Source organism: Dendrobates tinctorius, unplaced genomic scaffold, assembly GCF_039654945.1.
Source record: "Dendrobates tinctorius isolate UK_male_01 unplaced genomic scaffold, ASM3965494v1 ptg000293l, whole genome shotgun sequence".
NCBI lineage: Eukaryota > Metazoa > Chordata > Amphibia > Anura > Dendrobatidae > Dendrobates > Dendrobates tinctorius.
In genome coordinates, this window is record NW_027361960.1 from 6,102,776 (window position 1) to 6,129,782 (window position 27,007).

General features: G+C 40.6%; 1 protein-coding gene across 1 annotated transcript in view; it reads right to left on the reverse strand.

The window, feature by feature from the left end:
- The window catches only part of CAPN9 (calpain 9), a 305,702-nt gene that overhangs the window by 41,466 nt on the left and 237,229 nt on the right, over positions 1-27,007 (reverse strand). Inside the window, exon 17 of the mRNA XM_073560090.1 lies at positions 24-102. Coding sequence (XP_073416191.1) covers positions 24-102 — 79 coding nt within the window. The remainder of the gene's footprint in view (positions 1-23; positions 103-27,007) is intronic.

Sequence of the window (27,007 nt, forward strand, 5' to 3'; positions counted from 1 at the left end):
AAAATGAGGAAGACTATTGTTACCTGCAGCCTTCAGAGCTAGGCGAAGTTCATATGAAGACATGGTTCCTGATCTATCGGTGTCAAACTGCATAAATAGATTCTAAAACATAAAGGATGTCAAAAATTACTTTTACAGTTTTTCAAGATAATTTGAGAAAATTAGTTTGTCAGGTTTTTAGCAACCAGTCGCCTAATACTTTACTTATTTAAGTACAGTTGTGGCCAAAAGTATTGACACCCCTGCAATTCTGTCAGATAATACTCAGTTTATTCCTGAAAATGATTGCAAACACAAATTCTTTGGTATTATTATCTTCATTTAATTTGTCTTAAATGAAAAAAACACAAAAGATTATGAAGCAAAAAGCAAAACATTGATCATTTCACACAAAACTCCAAAAATGTGCCAGACAAAAGTATTGGCACCCTCAGTCTAATACTTGGTTGCACAACCTTGAGCCAAAATAACTGCGACCAACCGCTTCTGGTAAGCATCAATGAGTTTCTTACAATGCTCTGCTGGAATTTTAGACCATTCTTCTTTGACAAACTGCTCCAGGTCCCAGATATTTGAAGGGTGCCTTATCCAAACTGCCATTTTTAGATCTCTCCACAGGTGTTCTATGGGATTCAGGTCTGGACTCATTGCTGGCCACCTTAGAAGTCTCCAGTGCTTTCTCTCAAACCATTTTCTAGTGCTTTTTGAAGTGTGTTTTGGGTCATTGTTCTGCTGGAAGACCCATGACCTCTGAGGGAGACCCGGCTTTCTCACACTGGGCCCTACATTATGCTGCAAAATTTGTTGGTAGTCTTCAGACTTCATAATGCCATGCACACGGTCAAGCAGTCCAGTGCCAGAGGCAGCAAAGCAACCCCAAAACATCAGGGAACCTCCGCCATGTTTGACTGTAGGGACCGTGTTCTTTTCTTTGAATGCCTCTTTTTTTCTCCTATAAACTCTATGTTGATGCCATTGCCCAAAAAGCTCTACTTTTGTCTCATCTGACCAGAGAACATTCTTCCAAAACGTTTTAGGCGTTTTCAGGTAAGTTTTGGCAAACTCCAGCCTGGCTTTTTTATGTCTTGGGGTAAGAAGTGGGGTCTTCCTGGGTCTCCCACCATACAGTCCCTTTTCATTCAGATGCTGACGGATAGTACGGGTTGACACTGTTGTACCTTCGGACTGCAGGGCAGCTTGAACTTGTTTGGATGTTAGTCGAGGTTCTTTATCCAACATCCGCACAATCTTGCGTTGATATCTCTTGTCAATTTTTCTTTTCCATCCACATCTAGGGAGGTTAGTCACAATGCCATGGGCTTTAAACTTCTTGATGACACTGCGCACGGTAGACACAGGAACATTCAGGTCTTTGGAGATGGACTTGTAGCCTTGAGATTGCTCATCCTTCCTCACAATTTGGATTCTCAAGTCCTCAGACAGTTCTTTGGTCTTCTTTCCTTTCTCCATGCTCAATGTGGTACACACAAGGACACAGAACAGAGGTTGAGTCAACTTTAATCCATGTCAACTGGCTGCAAGTGTGATTTAGTTATTGCCAACACCTGTTAGGTGCCACAGGTAAGTTACAGGTGCTGTAAATTACACAAATTAGAGAAGCATCACAAGTTTTTTTGAACAGTGCCAATACTTTTGTCCACCCTCTTTTTTATGTTTGGTGTGCAATTATATCCAATTTGGCTTTAGGACAATTCTTTTTGTGTTTTTTCATTTAATACAAATTAAATGAAGATAATAATACCAAAGAATTTGTGTTTGCAATCATTTTCAGGAAGAAACTGAGTATTATCTGACAGAATTGCAAGGGTGTCAATACTTTTGGCCACAACTGTATACTTTAGCTGAGGAGGTTTCTGAATATTTAGAGTCCTGATAAGCAAGGAAAGGTCAACTTTTATTCAATAAGATATCACATATAGTTTTATATACATATTTGTTGCTGATGCACAATAATTGCTGGTACACAAAGGATCATTTATGTAACTTTTTGCCCCATTAAGGCCTGTTTCACACTTCAGTTTTTTGACGTCAGTTGCAAACCGCCAAAGTGTGAAAAAACGGATCCGTTTCCGCTGTGCAACAAACGGATGCACCAGATCCGTTTTTTGGACGGATCCGCTGCAGCTGCCAAAGTATGAAATTTAAAGCAACAGGACTCTGGAAGAGGAGAGAGAGAGGAGAGAAGAGATAGAGAGAATGGCTTTTGGGGTTAAATAACATGAATGCAAGTTCTTCCGGGCATGCTCAGTACAAAAAAGCGGAATTCGTTGGCGGATTCCCTCAATTAACGGTTAGCAACGGGTCTATTATAGCACATGGCGGACAGCGACGGATCCGTTGCTATCCGCTGTTTCAACACAGCCAGAAAACGTTTCATTGTCCGCCCACTCCAGACAGTGGATGCCAAAATTATGATGGATCCGTCAAAAAACGGATGCAACGGATGACCATCCGTCGCGATCCGTCACTAATGTAAGTCTATGGGAAAAAAACGAATTCCGTCAATAAAAATGGCGGATCCGTTTTTTCTAAAAACGGCGGATTTTGACTGACATCAAACAACTGAAGTGTGAAAGAGGCCTAACAGACATTATTCTCCTAAATCGAGCTTGCCCGCACTAGATGGCATAGGTGGATAGGCAATTTAACCTACTGTGCCACCCCGCACTGTTTTTTGAAGCATTAAAGGTAACCTGCCATGTCCAGAAATGCTGTTCACCTGCAGATATTTCGAGAGTAGTGGAATCAGGCATCATCATTTCATTAACCTCATTTTTAAACTATTAAAAACATTGCCATACTACAAAAAATTGTTAATAAATAACATTTACTATATGGCTACTTTCTATCAACATCAGTCTTGAAATTCCTTTTTTTTGTTAGGATGTTAAAATGGCTAATATTTTGGCAGCAATATTCAAATTTTTTTTCAATTCAATTTACAAAACCTATATTTTTAGATACTACTTCACTTTTCGGACTATTTTGAGGGGCCTATTTGTCAGAAAACCAGGAAACAAGAGCCTATTTTAAAAACTGTACCCCTCAAATGTAGTCAGAAAGTTTGTGTACTCTTTAGGTGCTAATTAAAGCAAACCGATACCGTAACTATAAATTAAAAATTACTTTTTATTTTTACTAAAACAGATAAAAAAAAATATATTTTGTCTGACCATAAAATTGATTCAGCCTCAAATTTCTCATTTTCACAGGCGTAGCAAGTGAAATTGCACAATAGAATATTCTGAGTATGATTATCCACATGTTCTTTTCGATACCCCACATATCTTTGGAAACTACTGTTTAGACATACAGGAGGGCTTGGAATGGAAGGTGCACCATTTGACTTTTGGCGTATAATTTTTGCTAGAATAGACATAGTGGACGCCATGTCGTATTTGGAGAACCTTTGAGACACCTAAACAGCAGTAACCTCCCAAAAGTGACCTCATTTTGAAAAATACAAAATGCACTGTCAAGGAATTTATCCAATAGTTGATTGAAAATTATTATTTTTTTTTTTTTTTTTTTTTTTTTTTACACAAAAATTTTGCTTCATCTCCAAATTTCTCATTTTTATGATGGTAACATGATAAATTTGACCAATCAATTTATTTAGCAATTACTCCTGAGTATACTGGTACCTCATATCTGGTCACAATATACTGTTTGGGCACAGGCTTAGAAGGGAACGATAGCTATTTCATTTTTGGAATACAAATTTGGTTGGAATAGATTGCAGACAGCATGTTACACTTTCAGAGCCCCCAAGGTGGCAAAACAGCAGAAACCCCCTAAAAGCGACCCCAGTTTGGAAACTACACCTCTCAAGGAATTTATTTAGAAATCTGATGAAAATCTTGATCCCACTGGTGCTTCATTGAATTTTATAATATTGGGCCGTGAAAATAAAATGTTTTTTCTCCAATGAAAATGTTGCTTTAGCTCTAACGTCTCATTTTTACAAGGGTAACAGGAGAATGAGAGGTTGGCATGACAACCCAGGTACTGTAGGAGACCCCTGTGGTTGTCATTGCCAGATAACTTTAAGTGCCACCCAGAGGTTGGCGCTCATAGCAAGTGAGCACTTCTGCTGCACAGAGTAGGGCTAAAGCCCTACTCGGTGTAGCACAAGTGATCAGATGATCATAGCTTCTAGTCTCTTATTAAAAAAATATAAAAGTTTAAATCACCCCCTATCTGCCCCATTCAAATAAAAACAATAAAAAATACACATATTTGGTATTGTGGTGTTCAAAATCACCCGATCTGTCAATATATGGAAAGAATCCAATCAGTAAATGGTGTAATGAGAAAAAAAGTGAAAACGCCAGAATTATGTTTTTTGGGTTGCCACAACATTGTATTAAGATGCAATAACATGCAGATAAAACATCGTATCTACACCAAAATTGTATAAATAAAAACGTCAGCTCGGCGTGAAAAAAAATAAACTCTCACCTAGCCCTAGATCACGAAAAATGGAGACGCTATGGGTCGGGGAAAATGACAATTTTTCTTTAGCAAACTTTGGACTTTTTTTCACCACTTAAATAAAAAAAGAACCTAGACATGTTTTGCATCTACGAACTTGTATGACCTGGACAATCATAATGGCAGGTCAGGTTTAGCATTTAGTGAATGTGGTAAAAAAAAAATAAATTGTGGAATTCTACTTTTTTCCAATTTTACCGCACTTGGATGTTTTTCCTGTTTTCTAGTACATGATATGGTAAAACCAATGCTGTTGTTCAAAAGTACAACTCGTCCTTCAAAAAGCAAGCCCTCCCATGGCCATATTGATGGAAAAATTATTAATTACAGCTCCATTTATTCCATGGCGCTTTACATGTGAGGAGGGGTATACATAATAAAAACAAGTACAGAAATCTTAATACAAGTCACGACGGGTACAGGAGGAGAGAGGACTCTGCCCGCGAGGGGTCAGTGTCTACATGGGATGGATGAGGATAGAGCAGGCGAGGGTAGAGCGGTACAGCAGTATTTAAATTATTGTAAGGGGGTGACTCCCTTAGTAACCGTCGAATCACCGAGATGAGAATCGCTGTACAAGATAGTTACCATGGTACCCTAAGGTCAAGTCATGACCCCAGGGTATGGTGGCCTGTGAGATCCAGCTATAAGCTGGTTATCACAGGCTGTGTCAGTGAGACCTTGAGGCTGAGTTCACACGTGGCGTTTTTTTCGCGTTTCCGCGGCGGTTTTAACCGCGCGATTTTGCCGCGAAAACGCGAAAAATAAGCATCCCATGCATTCCTATGGGATTCCGCAATGCTGTGCTAATGCTGCGGTTTTTACCGCGGCGGAATCGCTTCGCAGTAAAAACCGCAGCATGCTCATTAATTTGCGGAATCGCGGCGATCCCGCACCCATAGGAATGCATTGTTCCGCTTACTTCCCGCATGTGGCTGTGCACACCATGCGGAAAGTAAGCAGAACAATTGCGGATGGTACCCACGTTCCAGAGGAGAGGAGACTGTCCTCCGGGCTTTGGGTACCATATCCCTGTAAAAAATAGAATTTAAAAATAAAAAATATTGTTATTCTCACCCTCCGACGTCCCACGCAGTCTTCCCGCTTCACTTCACGCTCTCGTTCCCAGTAGTCCTTTGTTTAAATGCCCACGATGGCGTCCGTTCTCGCGGGATCGCGAAGTCTCGCGGTCATTCGCGTGACTTCATCGCGAATTACCGCGAGACATCACGATCCCGCGAGAACGGACGCCATCGCGGGCATTTTCGCAAAGGATTACTGGGAACGGCTGCGCGGGACGTCGGAAGGTGAGAATAACACCATTTTTTATTTTTTTTACATTCTATCTTTTACTACTGATGCTGCATAGGCAGCCTCAGTAGTAAAAAGTTGGTCACACTCGTCAAACACTATGTTTGACGAGTGTGACCAACCTGTCAATCAGTTCTCCAAGCGATGCTACAGATCGCTTGGAAAACGCTAGCATTTTGCAAGCTAATTACGCTTGCAAAATGCTAGTTTTTCCGCGGGAAAATCGCCGGAATTTAAAATGCGATTTTCCCGCGGACTGGAATTCCGGAATTCTCGCGGTAATTTCCGCGAGAGTTCCGGTACGTGTGCACTTAGCCTGACAGTCTCATGCACTGAAATACACGAGAACTGCAGTGTATGAGACCAGTGATCAAAGTAAGGGCTCATCCCCATTTGCGAGAAAAAAAAGGTCAGTTTTCTGGATGGAAAAAACGGACCCATTCTATGCGATTGTCATGCAATTTCAGTGTGATTTTTCCATATGACATGCGTATGACATCTGTATTCAATGCGATTTTAACATGAGGTTTTACATAGAGCAGTTCTCTCTACTGTATGTAAAAACTCATGTTAAAATTGCATTGTAAAAAAAAACTGTACACATCATTTTGAACAAAAGACACTTCAAAACACACATCTAATATATAAAGCTCAAGTGTGTGTGTGTATGTATGTGTGTGTGTGTGTGCGTGTGTGTGTGTATGTATGGGATTGGCATCCGCACCGTCGCAGCTACAGCCATAAAATATGGCACAGTCACACGTCTGGACCCCGAGAGCGTCCTAGGCTATGTTGTGAGGCGAAATTTTAACCCCGCGTGTTCCAATTCACCAAACAATTTTGCCCCTATCTGCATAATGGGGAAAAAGTGTGTGTGTGTATCAAGCCCCGCCCCTCATTATGATGTCATAATGGTTGCCATGGCGACGCTGATGTCATCATAGGTTGCAAGCCCCGCCGCTCATTATGATGTCATAATGGTTGACTATGGGATGGAGGATGTGTGATGGGTATATGGGCATGGGACTATGGGATGGCGGATATGTATGATGGGTATATAGGCACGGGACTATGGGATGGAGGATATGTATGATGGGTATATGGGCATGGGACTATGGGATGGCGGATATGTATGATGGGTATATAGGCACGGGACTATGGGATGGAGGATATGTATGATGGGTATATGGGCATGGGACTATGAGATGAAGGATGTGTGGGTATATGGGCACTCGACTATGGGATGGCGAATATGTATGATGGGTATATGGGCATGGGACTATGGGATGGAGGATGTGTGATGGATATATGGGCATGGGACTATGGGAGGGAGGATGTGTGATGGGTACAGTGGGGAAAAAAAGTATTTAGTCAGTCAGCAATAGTGCAAGTTCCACCACTTAAAAAGATGAGAGGCGTCTGTAATTTACATCATAGGTAGACCTCAACTATGGGAAATAAACTGAGAAAAAAAAATCCAGAAAATCACATTGTCTGGTTTTTTTTCATTTTATTTGCATATTATGGTGGAAAATAAGTATTTGGTCAGAAACAAAATTTCATCTCAATACTTTGTGATATATCCTTTGTTGGCAATGACAGAGGTCAAACGTTTTCTGTAAGTCTTCACAAGGTTGCCACACACTGTTGTTGGTATGTTGGCCCATTCCTCCATGCAGATCTCCTCTAGAGCAGTGATGTTTTTGGCTTTTCGCTTGGCAACACGGACTTTCAACTCCCTCCAAAGGTTTTCTATAGGGTTGAGATCTGGAGACTGGCTAGGCCACTCCAGGACCTTGAAATGCTTCTTACGAAGCCACTCCTTCATTGCCCTGGCGGTGTGCTTTGGATCATTGTCATGTTGAAAGACCAGCCACGTTTCATCTTCAATGCCCTTGCTGATGGAAGGAGGTTTGCACTCAAAATCTCACGATACATGGCCCCATTCATTCTTTCATGTACCCGGATCAGTCGTCCTGGCCCCTTTGCAGAGAAACAGCCCCAAAGCATGATGTTTCCACCACCATGCTTTACAGTAGGTATGGTGTTTGATGGATGCAGCTCAGTATTCTTTTTCCTCCAAACACGACAAGTTGTGTTTCTACCAAACAGTTCCAGTTTGGTTTCATCAGACCATTGGACATTCTCCCAAAACTCCTCTGGATCATCCAAATGCTCTCTAGCAAACTTCAGATGGGCCCGGACATGTACAGGCTTAAGCAGTGGGACACGTCTGGCACTGCAGGATCTGAGTCCATGGTGGCGTAGTGTGTTACTTATGGTAGGCCTTGTTACATTGGTCCCAGCTCTCTGCAGTTCATTCACTAGGTCCCCCCGCGTGGTTCTGGGATTTTTGCTCACCGTTCTTGTGATCATTCTGACCCCACGGGGTGGGATTTTGCGAGGAGCACCAGATCGAGGGAGATTATCAGTGGTCTTGTATGTCTTCCATTTTCTAATTATTGCTCCCACAGTTGATTTCTTCACTCCAAGCTGGTTGGCTATTGCAGATTCAGTCTTCCCAGCCTGGTGCAGGGCTACAATTTTGTTTCTGGTGTCCTTTGACAGCTCTTTGGTCTTCACCATAGTGGAGTTTGGAGTCAGACTGTTTGAGGGTGTGCACAGGTGTCTTTTTATACTGATAACAAGTTTAAACAGGTGCCATTACTACAGGTAATGAGTGGAGGAAAGAGGAGACTCTTAAAGAAGAAGTTACAGGTCTGTGAGAGCCAGAAATCTTGATTGCTTGTTTCTGACCAAATACTTATTTTCCACCATAATATGCAAATAAAATGAAAAAAAAACAGACAATGTGATTTTCTGGATTTTTTTTTCTCAGTTTGTTTCCCATAGTTGAGGTCTACCTATGATGTAAATTACAGACACCTCTCATCTTTTTAAGTGGTGGAACTTGCACTATTGCTGACTGACTAAATACTTTTTTTCCCCACTGTATATGGGCACTGGACTATGGGATGGAGGATATGTATGATGGGTATATGGGCACGGGCCTATGGGATAGTGGATATGTATGATGGGTATATGGGCACGGGACTATGGGATGGAGGATAATTATAATTTGTTATAACTAACCACAGTTAGTTACTATGCCCGGGCAGCGCCGGGCTCTTCAGCTAGTCTAATATATAAAGCTCAAGTGTGTGTATGTATGTATGTGTGTGTGTGTGTGTGTGTATGTCCGGGATTGGCATCCGCACCGTCGCAGCTACAGCCACAAAATTTGGCACAGTCACATGTCTGGACCCCGAGAGTGTCCTAGGCTATGTTGTGAGGCGAAATTTTAACCCCGAGCGTTCCAATTCACCAAACAATTTTGCCCATCTCTACATAATGGGGAAAAAGTGTGTGTATCAAGCCCCGCCCCTCATTATGGTTGTCATAATGGTTGCCATGGTGACGCTGATGTCATCATAGGTTGCAAGCCCCGCCGCTCATTATGATGTCATAATGGTTGACCATGGGATGGAGGATGTGTGATGGGTATATGGGCACTGGACTATGGGATGGAGGATATGTATGACGGGTATATGGGCACGGGACTATGGGATGGCGGATGTGTGATGGGTATATGGGCACTGGACTATGGGATGGAGGATATGTATGATGGGTATATGGGCACGGGACTATGGGATGGCGGATATGTATGATGGGTATATGGGCACGGGACTATGGGATGGAGGATATGTATGATGGGTATATGGGCATGGGACTATGAGATGAAGGATGTGTGATGGATATATGTATATGGGCACTCAACTATGGGATGGCGAATATGTATGATGGGTATATAGGCATGGGACTATGGGATGGAGAATATGTATGATGGGTATATGGGCATGGGACTACGGGATGGAGGATGTGTGATGGGTATATGGGCACTCGACTATGGGATGGAGGATATGTATGATGGGTATATGGGCACGGGCCTATGGGATCGTGGATATGTGTGATGGGTATATGGGCACGGGACTATGGGATGGAGGATAATTATAATTTGCTATAACTAACCACAGTTAGTTACTATGCCCGGGCAGCGCCGGGCTCTTCAGCGTGTATATACATATATATGTGTGTGTACATAGATATAATAAGAGTCGGCAGATGTAGATATATACATGTAGAATAGGGGTATATATATATATATATATATATATATATATATATATATATTTGAGAGAGATAGATGGCAGAATAGCCGATAATTCATTTGCCGGCTTCTGTAAAACCAATACAAAACCCGACATGAAATGACACATGGTTTACATACAGTAAACCATTTCATGTATTTTTTTTATATGTCCCTGACTACTAATTAGATTAGGGTTTGTGTGTAAAATTTGGGACATAAAAACCCTAATCTAATTATTAGTCAATGGCTGAGAGAGAGAGAGAACAAAATTGAAAAAACAGCACGAAATAGAAAAAAGATTCGGGTGCAAGCCCTCCAGGTACATACCAAACCTCCAAATAGTCCATCAAAAAAGAAGGCAGCACACCATGTTGGTTTTCAATAAAGTGTTATTTTAATAGCCCATATGGCTATGTGCCCATGCTCCTGAATGCCCCATGTGAACTGCAATGTATTTTTATATGGTATGCATTGCTGAATTCCACCCCTCTCTCCCATGCTCCTGAATGCCCCATGTGAACTGCATTGTATTTTTATATGGTATGCATTGCTTACCCATCTTCTTGTATCCATAATTGTACTCCATTCTAGTTATCTCTGCCACACATCTAAGTGGTCTGTATAACCCCTTTCCCCTTTTATGACCATTGCTTAACTCTGCATTTGGCCTGGGCAGTCACACCCCACTTTCACTCACAGCTGATTGTGTTTAGCTGCACATATATTCAGCACATATATTTAGTCTGCTCCATCTACTTCAAAATCCATATTTCAAAGTACATATTTCTAAGTACTCTGAATTAGACTAGAATTGGACTGGAATTGACTGTAAGGTAACAGACTATAACACCACAACAATGTTTCACCTTCTTTTTACTATCACCCCCATAACTACTCTATTTCTCCCTAACACCTGCAATCCCTCCACTCAGTAAGGCTAGTTTCACATTAGCGCTTTTGAGCGCAGCGACGGCCTGCGCACGGCCGCCGCTAAGCCTCGCCCCCTGCCGCGCCTCCGCCGGTAGCTCCGCCTACGGCGCATGACGCTGCATGCGTCCTGCGTCCCCTATCTTTATCACTGGGGGCGCAGGCCGTGCGCAGTATGTGTTTGGCGGCGCATGCGCCTTTTTGACGGTGCGCCAAGCGCAACCAAACTGCAGCAGGTTGCGTTTGGCGCAGGTCGGCGCACCGTCAAAAAAGCGCATGTGCCGCCAAACGCATACTGCGCATGGCCTGCTCACTCAGTGATAAAGATAGGGGACGCAGGACGCATGCAGCGTCATGCGGCGGTAGGCGGAGCTACCGACGGAGGCGCAGCAGGGGGCGGGGCTTAGCTGCGGCCATGCGCAGGCCATTGCTGCGCTCAAAAGCGCTAATGTGAAACTAGCCTAAGGAACTAGTCATTTCCCCCTCCATCCTTCCCAGCCATCTCACCTCTTTGTCACAACTGTTCCTCCACATACAATCCGTTTCTCCAGACACACAAGGCCACATCATGTCCTATCCTGCTCCCACCTTCTAATGCTCTGTCTACTACTCCTCATTGCTGGCGATGTATCCCTGAATCCCGGACCTCCTCAACACATCCCCACAGTCATTTCTAACATCCTGCCACGATCCTCTACACTTTTTTGCAACCATGACAACCTCATACCTATTCATCCAGCCCCCATTCCCCCGGTCCCCCTACCTGGAGCACTATGGAATGCATGCTCTGTCTGCAACAAGCTATCGTTTATCCATGACCTCTTTATCAACAACAAACTCTCCTTCCTTGCCATCACTGAAACCTGGCTCACTCCCTCTGACACAGCCTCTCCAGCTGCGCTTTCCTATGGCGGATTCCATCTCTCTCACACCCCTCGCCCCAGCAACAAACGTGGTGGAGGAGTTGGCTTGCTCCTCTCCGATACCTGCTCCTTTACCCCAATACCTTTGCCACCCTCCGCAACTCTTCCCTCGTTCGAGGTGCACTCCGTCCGCATCTACTCTCCCTCCAACTGGCTGTCATCTACCGCCCCCCCAGAACTAGCCATCTCCACCTTTCTCGACCACTTCACCACCTGGCTACTCCATTTCCTTTCTGCTGACATGCCCACCATCATCATGGGCAACTTCAACATCCCCATTGACACTTCCACCCCAGCTGCCTCTAAACTACTATCGCTCATGGCTTCCCTTGGCCTCACTCAATGGTCCTCTGCGGCCACTCACAAAGATGGTCACACGCTGGACCTTATCTTCACCCATCTCTGTTCCCTCACTAATCTCAATAACTCCCCCCTCCCCCTGTCTGACCACAACCTACTGACATTTTCTTCCCTCTCCTACTGCACCACCCCAGCTCCATAAACTCGCTCACCCTCGCAGGAATCTCAAACACCTCAATTTACAATCACTCTCTGAGTCCCTTCTCCCTCTTACAGACATAGCTTCTCTTCATGACACAGATGCTGCTGCCACTTTTTATAACACCACAATAACAGTAACACTTGATTCGGCTGCCCCCCTCACGCAGAGCAAAACTCACACAATCAACAGGCAGCCCTGGCTGACCAGCCTGACCAAAGAACTGAGATGGGTTTCCAGGGCCGCTCAGCGGAGATGGAAGAGAACCCATTCTACTTGGCACTTCAGCGCATACAAGCAGTCCCTTGCCAGCTTTAAGTCCACGCTCTCTGCCGCTAAACAAACTTACTTCGCATCTCTCATATCTTCCCTGTCTCACAACCCTAAACAACTCTACAACACTTTCAATTCTCTACTCCGTCCCACAGCACCTCCTCCCCCTCCTGTCATTTCTGCTGAAGGCTTTGCCTCCTTCTTTAAGCAGAAGATCGACACGATCAGACAAAACTTTGGCCCGCAGCTCCCAATGCCCCTCTTAGCCGCTCAGCCCTGTTCTGCAGAAGCCAGCTTCTCCACCATGACAGAAGATCAGCTCTCCACCCTTCTGTCAAGATCACACCTCAACACTTGTGCCCTCGACCCACTCCCGTCTCACCTCATCCCTAACTTGGCCACAGTCTTCATCCCATCTTTAACACACCTCTTCAACCTTTCACTTACAAATGGTGTCTTTCCCTCATCCTTCATACATGCCTCAATCACACCCATCCTCAAAAAGCCCTCCCTTGATCCATCCTCTGTGTCTAACTATCGCCCGATATCTCTTCTCCCTTACGCCTCAAAACTACTGGAACAGCATGTACTGTATATCTTGAACTGTCCTCCCACCTCTCCTCCTGTTCCCTCTTTGACCGGTTACAATCTGGCTTCCGACCGCATCACTCAACTGAAACTGCCCTAACTAAAGTCACTAACAACTTACTAACTGCCAAGAGCAAGCGACACTACTCTGTCCTCCTTCTCCTGGACCTGTCCTCTGCCTTCGACACCGTAGACCATTCCCTCCTGCTACAGACTCTCTCATCTCTTGGCATCACAGACTTGGCCCTATCCTGGATCTCATCATACCTAACAGACCGAACATTGAGTGTCTCCCTCTCACACACCACCTCCTCACCTCGCCCCCTGGTGTTCCTCAAGGCTCTGTCCTAGGACCCCTACTATTCTCCATCTACAACCTTTGGCTTGGGACAGCTCATAGAATCCTACGGTTTGCAGTATCACTTCTATGCCGATGACACGCAGATCTACCTATCTGGACCCAACCTCGACTCCTTACTGACTGAAATCCCACAATGTCTGTCTGCTATCTCAGCCTTCTACTCTGCTCGCTTTCTCAAACTGAACATGGACAAAACAGAATTCATCATCTTTCCCTCATCTCACTCTACCCCTCCACCAGACCTATCCATCAATGTCAATGGCTGCTTTCTTTCCCCAGTCCCGCACGCTCGGTGCCTTGGGGTGATCCTCGACTCTGCGCTCTCTTTCAAGCCACATATCCAAGCCCTCGCCTCCTCCTTGCGCCTCAAACTCAAAAATATTTCCCGGATCCGCTCATTCCTCAACCACGAAACCACAAAAACACTAGTGCATGCTCTTATCTCCTGCCTCGACTACTGCAACCTCCTACTCTCTGGCCTCCCCTCTAGCACTCTGGCTCCGCTCCAGTCCATCCTACACTCTGCTGCCCGACTAATCCACCTGTCTCCCCGCTATTCCCCAACCTCCCCCCTATGCCAGGCCCTTCACTGGCTTCCTATTGCCCAGAGGCTCCAATTCAAAACCCTAACCATGACCATAACCATAATTCAAGAACCTGAAGACGCACCTGTTCCGACAAGCCTACAGCCTGCAATGATCCTCGGTCTACTGAACCACCACACGACCTGCTCTACCCTCTCCTACTGTATCCTCACCCATCCCTGTAGACTGTGAGCCCTCGCGGGCAGGGTCCCCTCTCCTTAGGCGGGTTTCACACTTGCGTTTTTTTGCGCTGCTTTTTGCGCAAAAAAAGCATGCGTTTTTTCCTATACTTTACATGGGTGCGCATACACGTGCGTTTGTACGCGTTTGTATGCACATGCGTTTTTTTGTAGTGTGCGCTCGGGCGCACAAAATGCATCCTGTTACATTTTTTGTGTGTCCGACTTGTCCCAAAAAAAGTAATAGAGATGGTTAGCACTCGACTAAGAAGTGTGGATATACGGTGCTAGTGAGAAGGGAACTGGTAGTCCCGCTAGCATAAGTCAAATATAGAATCACTGCACACGTGGATTTTTGCAAAAGTGGAAAATCTTTATTTCTATTGGACGGTGAAGAAGCGACAGCTTTTTTGACGTTTCGGCCTCACAACGGCCTTTATCATATAGTCGCTGAAAAAATAAAATATATATAATAAAAATTACAGACAAATATATACAATAAAAAATAACATGTAGAATAGATCATGGAATAAGTATCTCGTTGAGGAGCATCTTTATGTTATATGCCAAACGATCATTAGGCAGTATAGAGACATTTTTTAAAGACAAAAAATAGAGAAAAGGAAAGCATGGCGGCAGACAGAGTATCAGTCTATAAGTAAATATTAATATCATACCCCTTCGAGAAGAAAGATTGTAGTCATCGGTTAGATAGTTTCACTGTTAGACAATGTTTTTAGAGTAAATGGATTGTCCTGTAAGTGGAGGTTGAATGAGAATATAATTAGATGGGAACCAATAATAGAGTATATTGATTGCAATGTCGACATGCACGTGGTCACCATATCACAGAGTAAAAGAAATTATTGTAAAAAAGTCTTTATAAAAATCTATGGACCATGTGGTATGATTCCTAATATTACTAAGGTCAGAAATGTAGACAGAAATATTGTGTTTATAGTGTGACCAATGGAAACTTGTGTACTAATCATGTAAATATAAGATATAACATGTAAACCTATGGTCAACTAATGTAACGATCTAAATGGCTAGTTGTATAATAAAAAAGTGAGATCAATGGGAAAATAAAAATACCTTTGTAGCAAGTGGTCCTGATTCATGGGGATCCACAACTGTGTGAATGTGCCCAAAGCTAATTGCCTTAAAAGAGAAAATCTTTTATAGGTATGCACCAAAAAGGCATAATAATGAGTATGATATGATGAGGACAGAGATACATATGGAATCATGAGAAAAAATTGGATACCTTTAAGATAAGTAATCACTAGAGGATCCACAATTGTGCCAGTGTGCCCAAAGTACATCGCCTTAAAAGTAAAAACATACACATAAGTATAGCGAGATCTATTGGTGGTGCAGCGGTGGTTAAAGGAGTCTCTTCCATATTACTCACAATCATTGGTGGCAGTGGTGGATGCAGGCACCGCCGTGCCTGTGCAGTGAATGAGCGCTGTGTCTGTATCTGCGCTCTTTAATAGTGGCAGGGCCGGTCATCTGACCGGAAGTGACGTCAGACGCTGGCGCCTGCGCTGTAAGGTGGGAAAAATGTCGCCCATAAGGGGAAAACCACTAAGAAAATGGCGCGGGTAACCCGCGCCTGCGCAGTAGCGCTTGGTGAGAAACTTAATCACAGGAGAGGCGCCGAGGGGCGGGAGCAGATATCGCCATGGGCAGAGTTGGATAGAGGAGATGCAGGCTCCATATGGAGTAGATAAACATACATACATAACGGTTGTAAGGCACATCATGGTAAAACATAAGAGATATAAACAATACTTACAGCAATCCATTATACAGATTTAATAAAAATGACAATACTCTATTGTAGGAGTCCAAACTGAAGCAAAGGGTAAAAAAAGGGAAATAAAGAAAAAAATAACAAAGATAAAAAAGAGGAGGAAAGAAATGTTTTGATGATATTGCATACAAAGGAAATGAGGGGGGAAAAAGAAATAGAAAATTCAGAAAAAGAGAGGTGGTTGAACCTAAATGGATAAAGGTATACTCAAATCATGCTAAAAAGTGAAAAAAGGGAAAAAAAAGGGAAAAATAAAAAATAGCTAAACAAAGTAGAAGTAAATGAAAAAGAAAAAATGAAAAAATAAAAAGAGAAATTGAAATATAAAATAGAAAATAAATTGGAATAATTTGAAAAAATAAAAAAATAGAGAGAAAAAGAGGGGAAAAAAATGGGGAAAAAATATGGATGGGGGGAGGGGGAAGGTGGGATGCAAAAATAATAAATGAAAAAAATGAAAAAAGAGACCCATATAGGAAAACGATCAATTGGTCTAAAAAGAAAAATCTAAGTCTTTACTTACCAAGGCCTATCCTAGAATTGAGATCTTTAAATCTCCACCTCTTATGTGTCTAAGAAGGCCCCAAAACATCAGGGACAAATTGGTTAGGGCTGATTTAGGATCTACCAATCAGACCACTCAACGTACACTTACAGGACAAAAGAGAACAGGCACCTTCCCGTGTCTTAGCTGCATGAGTTGCTCCAACATTATTAAGGGATACGAAATTATTCACCCACGCACTGGTAAATCTTATCGCATCAGGGATTATTTCACCTGTGAATCGAATTTTGTCATATATATTATCAAATGTCCCTGTGGCTTACTGTACGTGGGTGAAACCACCCAAGCTATTAGAGATCGTATCTCTAGTCACAAGTCGACCATCAGATGCGGAAAAACATGGCTTCCACTTCCTGCCCACTTCAAGGAAGCCCGGCATAATGTATCCCAGTTGAGATACCAAATCATAGAAAATAAAGGATGGAATCTCCAGCGCTGGACTTCAGTTAAAAATACATCATTTATTGTAAATTCTTAAAATCGAACAGAAAAAAGTATGGATAAGGACATACAGGCAGATGGGGTCTCTGGTGGTCTCCAACCAACGCGTTTCGACCTAGAGGGTCTTACTCATGGTAAGAGACCCCATCTGCCTGTATGTCCTTATCCATACTTTTTTCTGTTCGATTTTAAGAATTTACAATAAATGATGTATTTTTAACTGAAGTCCAGCGCTGGAGATTCCATCCTTTATTTTGCTTCAGTCAACACCCCTGATCAAGGTGACTCCGTGCGCAGGAGGATTATGGATCGCAACCGAGACTGGTGAGCAGACCTCCCTTCATTTTCCCTATCCTTCTATAATTAAATCATAGAAAAAGTTCCTAGGCCCAAGAGGGGGGGCAACCATGGTCGCTTATTAAAACAACGCGAAACCTATTGGATCTACACCCTTGACACTTTACATCCTAAGGGTCTCAACCGCGAAATTGATTGGTTAATCTAATAACCTTTTTTTCTTTTTAGACCAATTGATCGTTTTCCTATATGGGTCTCTTTTGACATCTTCCATGGCGGTAAGACATATCAACCCCATTTTCACATTTATTTTTATTTTCATTTTTTATTTTTTCATTTTTATTTTTATTATTTTTTTCATTTAAGTTTTTTTCATCTATTTATTTTTTTCATCCTTTTTTTTCATTTTTTTCATTTATTATTTTTGCATCCCACCTTCCCCCTCCCCCATCCATATTTTTTCCCCATTTTTTTCCCCACTTTTTCTCTCTATTTTTTTATTTTTTCAAATTATTCCAATTTATTTTCTATTTTATATTTCAATTTCTCTTTTTATTTTTTCATTTTTTCTTTTTCATTTACTTCTACTTTGTTTAGCTATTTTTTATTTTTCCTTTTTTCCTTTTTTTTTTCCCTTTTTTCACTTTTCAGCATGATTTGAGTATACCTTTATCCATTTAGGTTCAACCACCTCTCTTTTTCTGAATTTTCTATTTCTTTTTTCCCCCCTCCTTTCCTTTGTATGCAATATCATCAAAACATTTCTTTCCTCCTCTTTTTTATCTTTGTTATTTTTTTCTTTATTTCCCTTTTTTTCCCTTTGCTTCAGTTTGGACTCCTGCAATAGAGTATTGTCATTTTTATTAAATCTGTATAATGGATTGCTGTAAGTATTGCCATTTGTTTATATCTCTTATGTTTTACCATGATGTGCCTTACAACCGTTATGTATGTATGTTTATCTACTCCATATGGAGCCTGCATCTCCTCTATCCAACTCTGCCCATGGCGATATCTGCTCCCGCCCCTCGGCGCCTCTCCTGTGATTAAGTTTCTCACCAAGCGCTACTGCGCAGGCGCGGGTTACCCGCGCCATTTTCTTGGTGGTTTTCCCCTTATGGGCGACATTTTTCCCCACCTTACAGCGCAGGCGCCAGCGTCTGACGTCACTTCCGGTCAGATGACTGGCCCTGCCACTATTAAAGAGCGCAGATACAGACACAGCGCTCATTCACTGCACAGGCACGGCGGTGCCTGCATCCACCACTGCCACCAATGATTGTGAGTAATATGGAAGAGACTCCTTTAACCACCGCTGCACCACCAATAGATCTCGCTATACTTATGTGTATGTTTTTACTTTTAAGGCGATGTACTTTGGGCACACTGGCACAATTGTGGATCCTCTAGAATCACTTATCTTAAAGGTATCCAATTTTTTCTCATGATTCCATATGTATCTCTGTCCTCATCATATCATACTCATTATTATGCCTTTTTGGTGCATACCTATAAAAGATTTTCTCTTTTAAGGCAATTAGCTTTGGGCACATTCACACAGTTGTGGATCCCCATGAATCAGGACCACTTGCTACAATGGTATTTTTATTTTCCCATTGATCTCACTTTTTTATTATACAACTAGCCATTTAGATCGTTACATTAGTTGACCATAGGTTTACATGTTATATCTTATATTTACATGATTAGTACACAAGTTTCCATTGGTCACACTATAAACACAATATTTCTGTCTACATTTCTGACCTTAGTAATATTAGGAATCATATCACATGGTCCATAGATTTTTATAAAGACTTTTTTACAATAATTTCTTTTACTCTGTGATATGGTGACCACGTGCCTGTCGACATTGCAATCAATATACTCTATTATTGGCTCCCATCTAATTATATTCTCATTTAACCTCCACTTACAGGACAATCCATTTACTCTAAAAACATTGTCTAACAGTGAAACTATCTAACCGATGACTACAATCTTTCTTCTCGAAGGGGTATGATATTAATATTTACTTATAGACTGATACTCTGTCTGCCGCCATGCTTTCCTTTTCTCTATTTTTTGTCTTTAAAAAATGTCTCTATACTGCCTAATGATCATTTGGCATATAACATAAAGATGCTCCTCAACGAGATACTTATTCCATGATCTATTCTACATGTTATTTTTTATTGTATATATTTGTCTGTAATTTTTATTATATATATTTTATTTTTTCAGCGACTATATGATAAAGGCCGTTGTGAGGCCGAAACGTCAAAAAAGCTGTCGCTTCTTCACCGTCCAATAGAAATAAAGATTTTCCACTTTTGCAAAAATCCACGTGTGCAGTGATTCTATATTTGACTTATGCTAGCGGGACTACCAGTTCCCTTCTCACTAGCACCGTATATCCACACCTCTTAGTCGAGTGCTAACCATCTCTATTACTTGCCATATCTGATTTTTGGTTATCAGCACAGACTTAGTATCCATGACGTCAGAAACCCATATGTACGATGATGCCTTAGGATCAACGATCTTATCTAGAATCAGATCTGGTACAGATTTTCTTCATATTCCCAGCAGAGATATCAAGACGAGAGATTGGGAAAAGGAAAGAAAGAGACTCATAGCTTACGATCTACATTGTGCAACTTTGGGTGAATATCACAGACAAGGAAAAATACCCCGTGGTCTTCGAAGTCACCTGAAACCTACCCTCTTCTCAGATAATTCCAAATATTGCGCCACCTTTCAGAAAATCCTGAATAAATGCTCATTTGATATAATACTACTTACAATCGAATATCTTCAAGAAGCTATAAAAGAAACCGAAGAAAAAATAACTACCATTGAAAGCCAATTATCCTCAACGCTTAATAGCACTGAATTTAATACTCTTAGAACCAAAGTGGATGCGGCTCTACTTTCACACCAGAAAACTCTTGAGGAAAGAAAAAGGTCTAAGTTCCAACGTGATACTGAGGACTATCTGAACAACAGGGTCTATAGATGGGAAGACCCAGCACCAAGACGCTTCCGGTCAAGAAATCGTCGCCAACCGGGAGGATACACAGCCTCCGGGGGATCCTCTCCTGTTGGAGGGTCTTCACCAGGGTCCGGGAGCGATGCTGGTGGAACATCTCTTCCAAGAGCTCCTTTTTTAGGCCAAAGAACAGGCCAACAAGGCGCTCGAGGAGGAGGAGAACAGAATCGTCAGATGATACTCCGATCACAACAGGTAGGAGTCCAAACTTAGTCATCAATATTTCTGACTACTCTCTTTCTCCCTTAGAACTGAAGGTACTTAATCTGGGCCTCTCTTTTTGCCCAACACCCCGATGGAATTCTTTCCAGCTAGAAAAAGATCTACAACAGTTCTATCGGAACATTAGACTCAAGGTACATTTTGAGGACACAACATCACAAATGACCAACATTGCAGGTATAGCCCCTAGTCGTGACACTAATCCTTCCATCTCCATAGATTCTCTAGGACTACGCAATCCTAGTAGTTTTATTCCACCTAAAACAAACCATGCTGTCGAGACCTTTGTGAATCTACTCGATAGAGATATTAAACAAACTATACATGAACAACGCTTGGGCCTACTCCCTGTTCGCCACAATTTACCATCAGCCGAGAAACAAGCAATTATATCCTTAAAAGACAATCCTAACATCATCATAAAGCCAGCAGATAAAGGGGGCGCAATCGTTGTCATGAATAAAAACCAATATATTGACGAAATTAGGAGACAACTCTCTGATAAAAAAACTTACAAAAAAATTCATAATGAACCTACATATCAGATTCGTAAGAAAATCGATTGCATCCTTAATAAACACACACAACTTAGGACCATTGACACCAAAACCAAGACTTTTTTGACCAATTTACATCCAGTAACACCAGTTCTGTATATTCTTCCTAAAATCCATAAAAATCTACATAATCCACCTGGACGTCCCATTGTCGCATCCAGAGATTCAATTCTCAATCCTTTATCCATTTTCTTAGAAAAACTACTAACCCCCTATACTCATATCACCAAATCTTTTATCCTGGACACAGGAGACTTTCTCAGTAGAATTCGTACTATCAATTGCATTCCACCTAATAGCATCCTTTGCACATTTGATGTCAATAGTTTGTACACATCTATTGTACATGACAAAGGAATTGATGCAGTCTCATTAACCCTAGACCGAGCTGGCATTGATTCAGGTATACAAGAATTGTGTCTAGACCTATTGAATTTAGTTTTACGTGAAAACTTTTTTCGCTTTGAGGATGATTTTTTTGTCCAGATATGTGGGACCGCTATGGGCTCTAATGTAGCCCCTGCATATGCAAATCTTTACATGGACAAATTCGAACATGACTATGTATATTCTAATACATTATTTCAACAATTCGCTGTTGTCTGGTATCGATATATCAATGACATTTTTTGTATTTGGCAAGGTGATTCCACTAGCCTGTTCACATTCTACAACACAATCAATAGCGCCAGACAGGAACTGAAATTCACCATTTCACACAGTTTAGAATCCATCAATTTTTTGGACACCACAATACACAAGGATTCAAACGGTCAACTTACTTCTGATATCTACACCAAACCTACAGATTGTAATAATCTTCTTCTGTATGACAGCTGTCACCCAAAATCTACCCTCAACAGCCTCCCCTGGTCTCAATTTAAGAGAGTCACCAGAATTGTATCAGATCCCACCACCAGAGACTCAAGACTGCGGGAGATGTCCACAAAATTCAAAACAAGACATTATCCATCCACACTTTTAGCCTCCGAGATGACAAAGGCACTCACTAATCCTAGCGACACCATTCACACCACATCAAAACCACCGAGACTCCCATTTGTCCATGGCCACCATCCTTCTATGTGAAGAATTCACAGCTTAATTCGTAAGCATTGGTCTTTACTTACCAAGGCCTATCCTAGAATTGAGATCTTTAAATCTCCACCTCTTATGTGTCTAAGAAGGCCCCAAAACATCAGGGACAAATTGGTTAGGGCTGATTTAGGATCTACCAATCAGACCACTCAACGTACACTTACAGGACAAAAGAGAACAGGCACCTTCCCGTGTCTTAGCTGCATGAGTTGCTCCAACATTATTAAGGGAAATGAAATTATTCACCCACGCACTGGTAAATCTTATCGCATCAGGGATTATTTCACCTGTGAATCGAATTTTGTCATATATATTATCAAATGTCCCTGTGGCTTACTGTACGTGGGTGAAACCACCCAAGCTATTAGAGATCGTATCTCTAGTCACAAGTCGACCATCAGATGCGGAAAAACATGGCTTCCACTTCCTGACCACTTCAAGGAAGCCCGGCATAATGTATCCCAGTTGAGATACCAAATCATAGAAAAAGTTCCTAGGCCCAAGAGGGGGGCAACCATGTTCGCTTACGAAAACAACGCGAAACCTATTGGATCTACACCCTTGACACTTTACATCCTAAGGGTCTCAACCGCGAAATTGATTGGTTAATCTAATAACCTTTTTTTCTTTTTAGACCAATTGATCGTTTTCCTATATGGGTCTCTTTTGACATCTTCCATGGCGGTAAGACATATCAACCCCATTTTCACATTTATTTTTATTTTCATTTTTTATTTTTATTATTATTTTTTTCATTTAATTTTTTTTCATCTATTTATTTTTTTCATCCATTTTTTTCATTTATTATTTTTGCATCCCACCTTCCCCCTCCCCCATCCATATTTTTCCCCATTTTTTTCCCCACTTTTTCTCTCTATTTTTTTATTTTTTTATTTTTTCAAATTATTCCAATTTATTTTCTATTTCAATTTCTCTTTTTATTTTTTCATTTTTTCTTTTTCATTTACTTCTACTTTGTTTAGCTACTTTTTATTTTTCCTTTTTTCCTTTTTTTTCCCTTTTTTCACTTTTTAGCATGATTTGAGTATACCTTTATCCATTTAGGTTCAACCACCTCTCTTTTTCTGAATTTTCTATTTCTTTTTTCCCCCTCCTTTCCTTTGTATGCAATATCATCAAAACATTTCTTTCCTCCTCTTTTTTATCTTTGTTATTTTTTTCTTTATTTCCCTTTTTTTACCCTTTGCTTCAGTTTGGACTCCTACAATAGAGTATTGTCATTTTTATTAAATCTGTATAATGGATTGCTGTAAGTATTGCCATTTGTTTATATCTCTTATGTTTTACCATGATGTGCCTTACAACCGTTATGTATGTATGTTTATCTACTCCATATGGAGCCTGCATCTCCTCTATCCAACTCTGCCCATGGCGATATCTGCTCCCGCCCCTCGGCGCCTCTCCTGTGATTAAGTTTCTCACCAAGCGCTACTGCGCAGGCGCGGGTTACCCGCGCCATTTTCTTGGTGGTTTTCCCCTTATGGGCGACATTTTTCCCCACCTTACAGCGCAGGCGCCAGCGTCTGACGTCACTTCCGGTCAGATGACCGGCCCTGCCACTATTAAAGAGCGCAGATACAGACACAGCGCTCATTCACTGCACAGGCACGGCGGTGCCTGCATCCACCACTGCCACCAATGATTGTGAGTAATATGGAAGAGACTCCTTTAACCACCGCTGCACCACCAATAGATCTCGCTATACTTATGTGTATGTTTTTACTTTTAAGGCGATGTACTTTGGGCACACTGGCACAATTGTGGATCCTCTAGAATCACTTATCTTAAAGGTATCCAATTTTTTCTCATGATTCCATATGTATCTCTGTCCTCATCATATCATACTCATTATTATGCCTTTTTGGTGCATACCTATAAAAGATTTTCTCTTTTAAGGCAATTAGCTTTGGGCACATTCACACAGTTGTGGATCCCCATGAATCAGGACCACTTGCTACAAAGGTATTTTTATTTTCCCATTGATCTCACTTTTTTATTATACAACTAGCCATTTAGATCGTTACATTAGTTGACCATAGGTTTACATGTTATATCTTATATTTACATGATTAGTACACAAGTTTCCATTGGTCACACTATAAACACAATATTTCTGTCTACATTTCTGACCTTAGTAATATTAGGAATCATATCACATGGTCCATAGATTTTTATAAAGACTTTTTTACAATAATTTCTTTTACTCTGTGATATGGTGACCACGTGCCTGTCGACATTGCAATCAATATACTCTATTATTGGTTCCCATCTAATTATATTCTCATTCAACCTCCACTTACAGGACAATCCATTTACTCTAAAAACATTGTCTAACAGTGAAACTATCTAACCGATGACTACAATCTTTCTTCTCGAAGGGGTATGATATTAATATTTACTTATAGAGTGATACTCTGTCTGCCGCCATGCTTTCCTTTTCTCTATTTTTTGTCTTTAAAAAATGTCTCTATACTGCCTAATGATCGTTTGGCATATAACAAAGATGCTCCTCAACGAGATACTTATTCCATGATCTATTCTACATGTTATTTTTTATTGTATATATTTGTCTGTAATTTTTATTATATATATTTTATTTTTTCAGCGACTATATGATAAAGGCCGTTGTGAGGCCGAAACGTCAAAAAAGCTGTCGCTTCTTCACCGTCCAATAGAAATAAAGATTTTCCACTTTTGCAAAAATCCACGTGTGCAGTGATTCTATATTTGACTTGTCCCAAAAAAAGGCATGCGCACGCAATGCGCACAAAATTCACCCAAACACCCATTATAGTCTATGGGTGTGCTGACGTGCGCATTATAATGCGCACGTCAGCGCAAAAAAAGGCATGCTTTTTTAAAAAGAAAAAAACTATGCGCAAAACCGCAAAAAAGCACACAAACGAATGATGCGTTTTTTATGTGCGTTTGCACTGCGCACGGTGCGCAGCGCAAAAAAACGCAAGTGTGAAAGTAGCCTTACGTACCTGTGTGTCCCTTGTCTTACACATGTTTATTATACTTGTCTATATTTCCCCTTTTCACATGTAAAGCTCCATGGAATAAATGGCGCTATATAAATGCATAATAATAATAATAATAATAAATACATGTCCATAATTTAGAACAATATACTGATTATATTTGGCACTAACATGTATGTATATATATATATATATATATATATGTGTCATATGTGTATATATATATATATATATATATATATATATTACATTTTTAGTGTATTTATATTATATATGATATGTATATATGAAACATTAATATATTAAATACAGTATATAATATATATAATGCATATATATTCCCTATATCTTCAATATATTATATCCTTATTATTTTATGTGTGTATATATATATTATGTATATATATATATATATATATATATATATATATATTATGTATATATATTCTTTATATATTATATATATATATAAAATGGATGTATATATATATATATATATATATATATATATATATATACACATATATATACTCTAAATTATATATTATATGTAATATGCATATATATTCCCTATATCTTCAATATAATATATTATATCTATATTATTTTATGTGTGTGTGTATATATATTATGTATATATATTCTTCATATATTATATATATAAAATGGATGTATATATATATATATATACACACACTAAATTATATATTATATTATATATATATATATATATATATATATATAGGTGTGTGTCACTGACATGTGTGTATTCTATGTGTTTATATCTAGTGTTTTGTGAGCTGTCATTGTGGTTTTCCAAAAGCCGACAAATGAATTATCACCTATTATGCTATGTATCTCTCTATGAAATATAAAGATGTATATATATATATACACGTGTCTCACTGAGTGTGATTTTACTGTGTAGCCGCATATGAATTACCGGCTTTTCTTCTATCTATCTATCTATCTATCATAAATACATACTGTATATACAGTATGTGTGTGTTACTGCATGTATATGTCTACAGTATGTATTCTATGTGTATATATCTATTCTATTCTTTTCTGAGCTGTCAGTGTGATTATACTGTATAGCCGCACATGAATTGCCGGCTTTTTTAAAAGGACACTGGTGCGTAGAAATCGGACAGCACTCGTATGGTACAAGTGCTGTCAGATTTTTTATCGCACCCATTGACTTGCATTGGCGATTTTCACCTGAAAATCGCAACAAATCGCAGCATGCTGCGATTTTTTTCTCAGTCCGATTTCGCACCAGTGAGTATGACCCCTAAAAGTGATACATGTCTCACAGTGGGACTACGTGAAAGAGTGAAAAAAGGAAAATAAAATATGTAAAAAAGTAATAAAACACACACAAAAAGTGTACACAAATCACAAAAAGACTTTTCGCCACTCACAACACAGTTTATGATAAAATGAAATGACTAAAAAAAGGACACATAATTGGTATCATCGCGTTCGGAAAAACCCTCTCTGTAAAACTGGCATGTTATTTATTCAGTATGGGGAATGCCATAAAATAATGAATGAAAAAAACGTCAAAAATTTGTATGTAAAAAAAAATGGTATAAATGAAAACACCTTTTGGAAGTGCATTGAGCAGCAAGGTGGTGT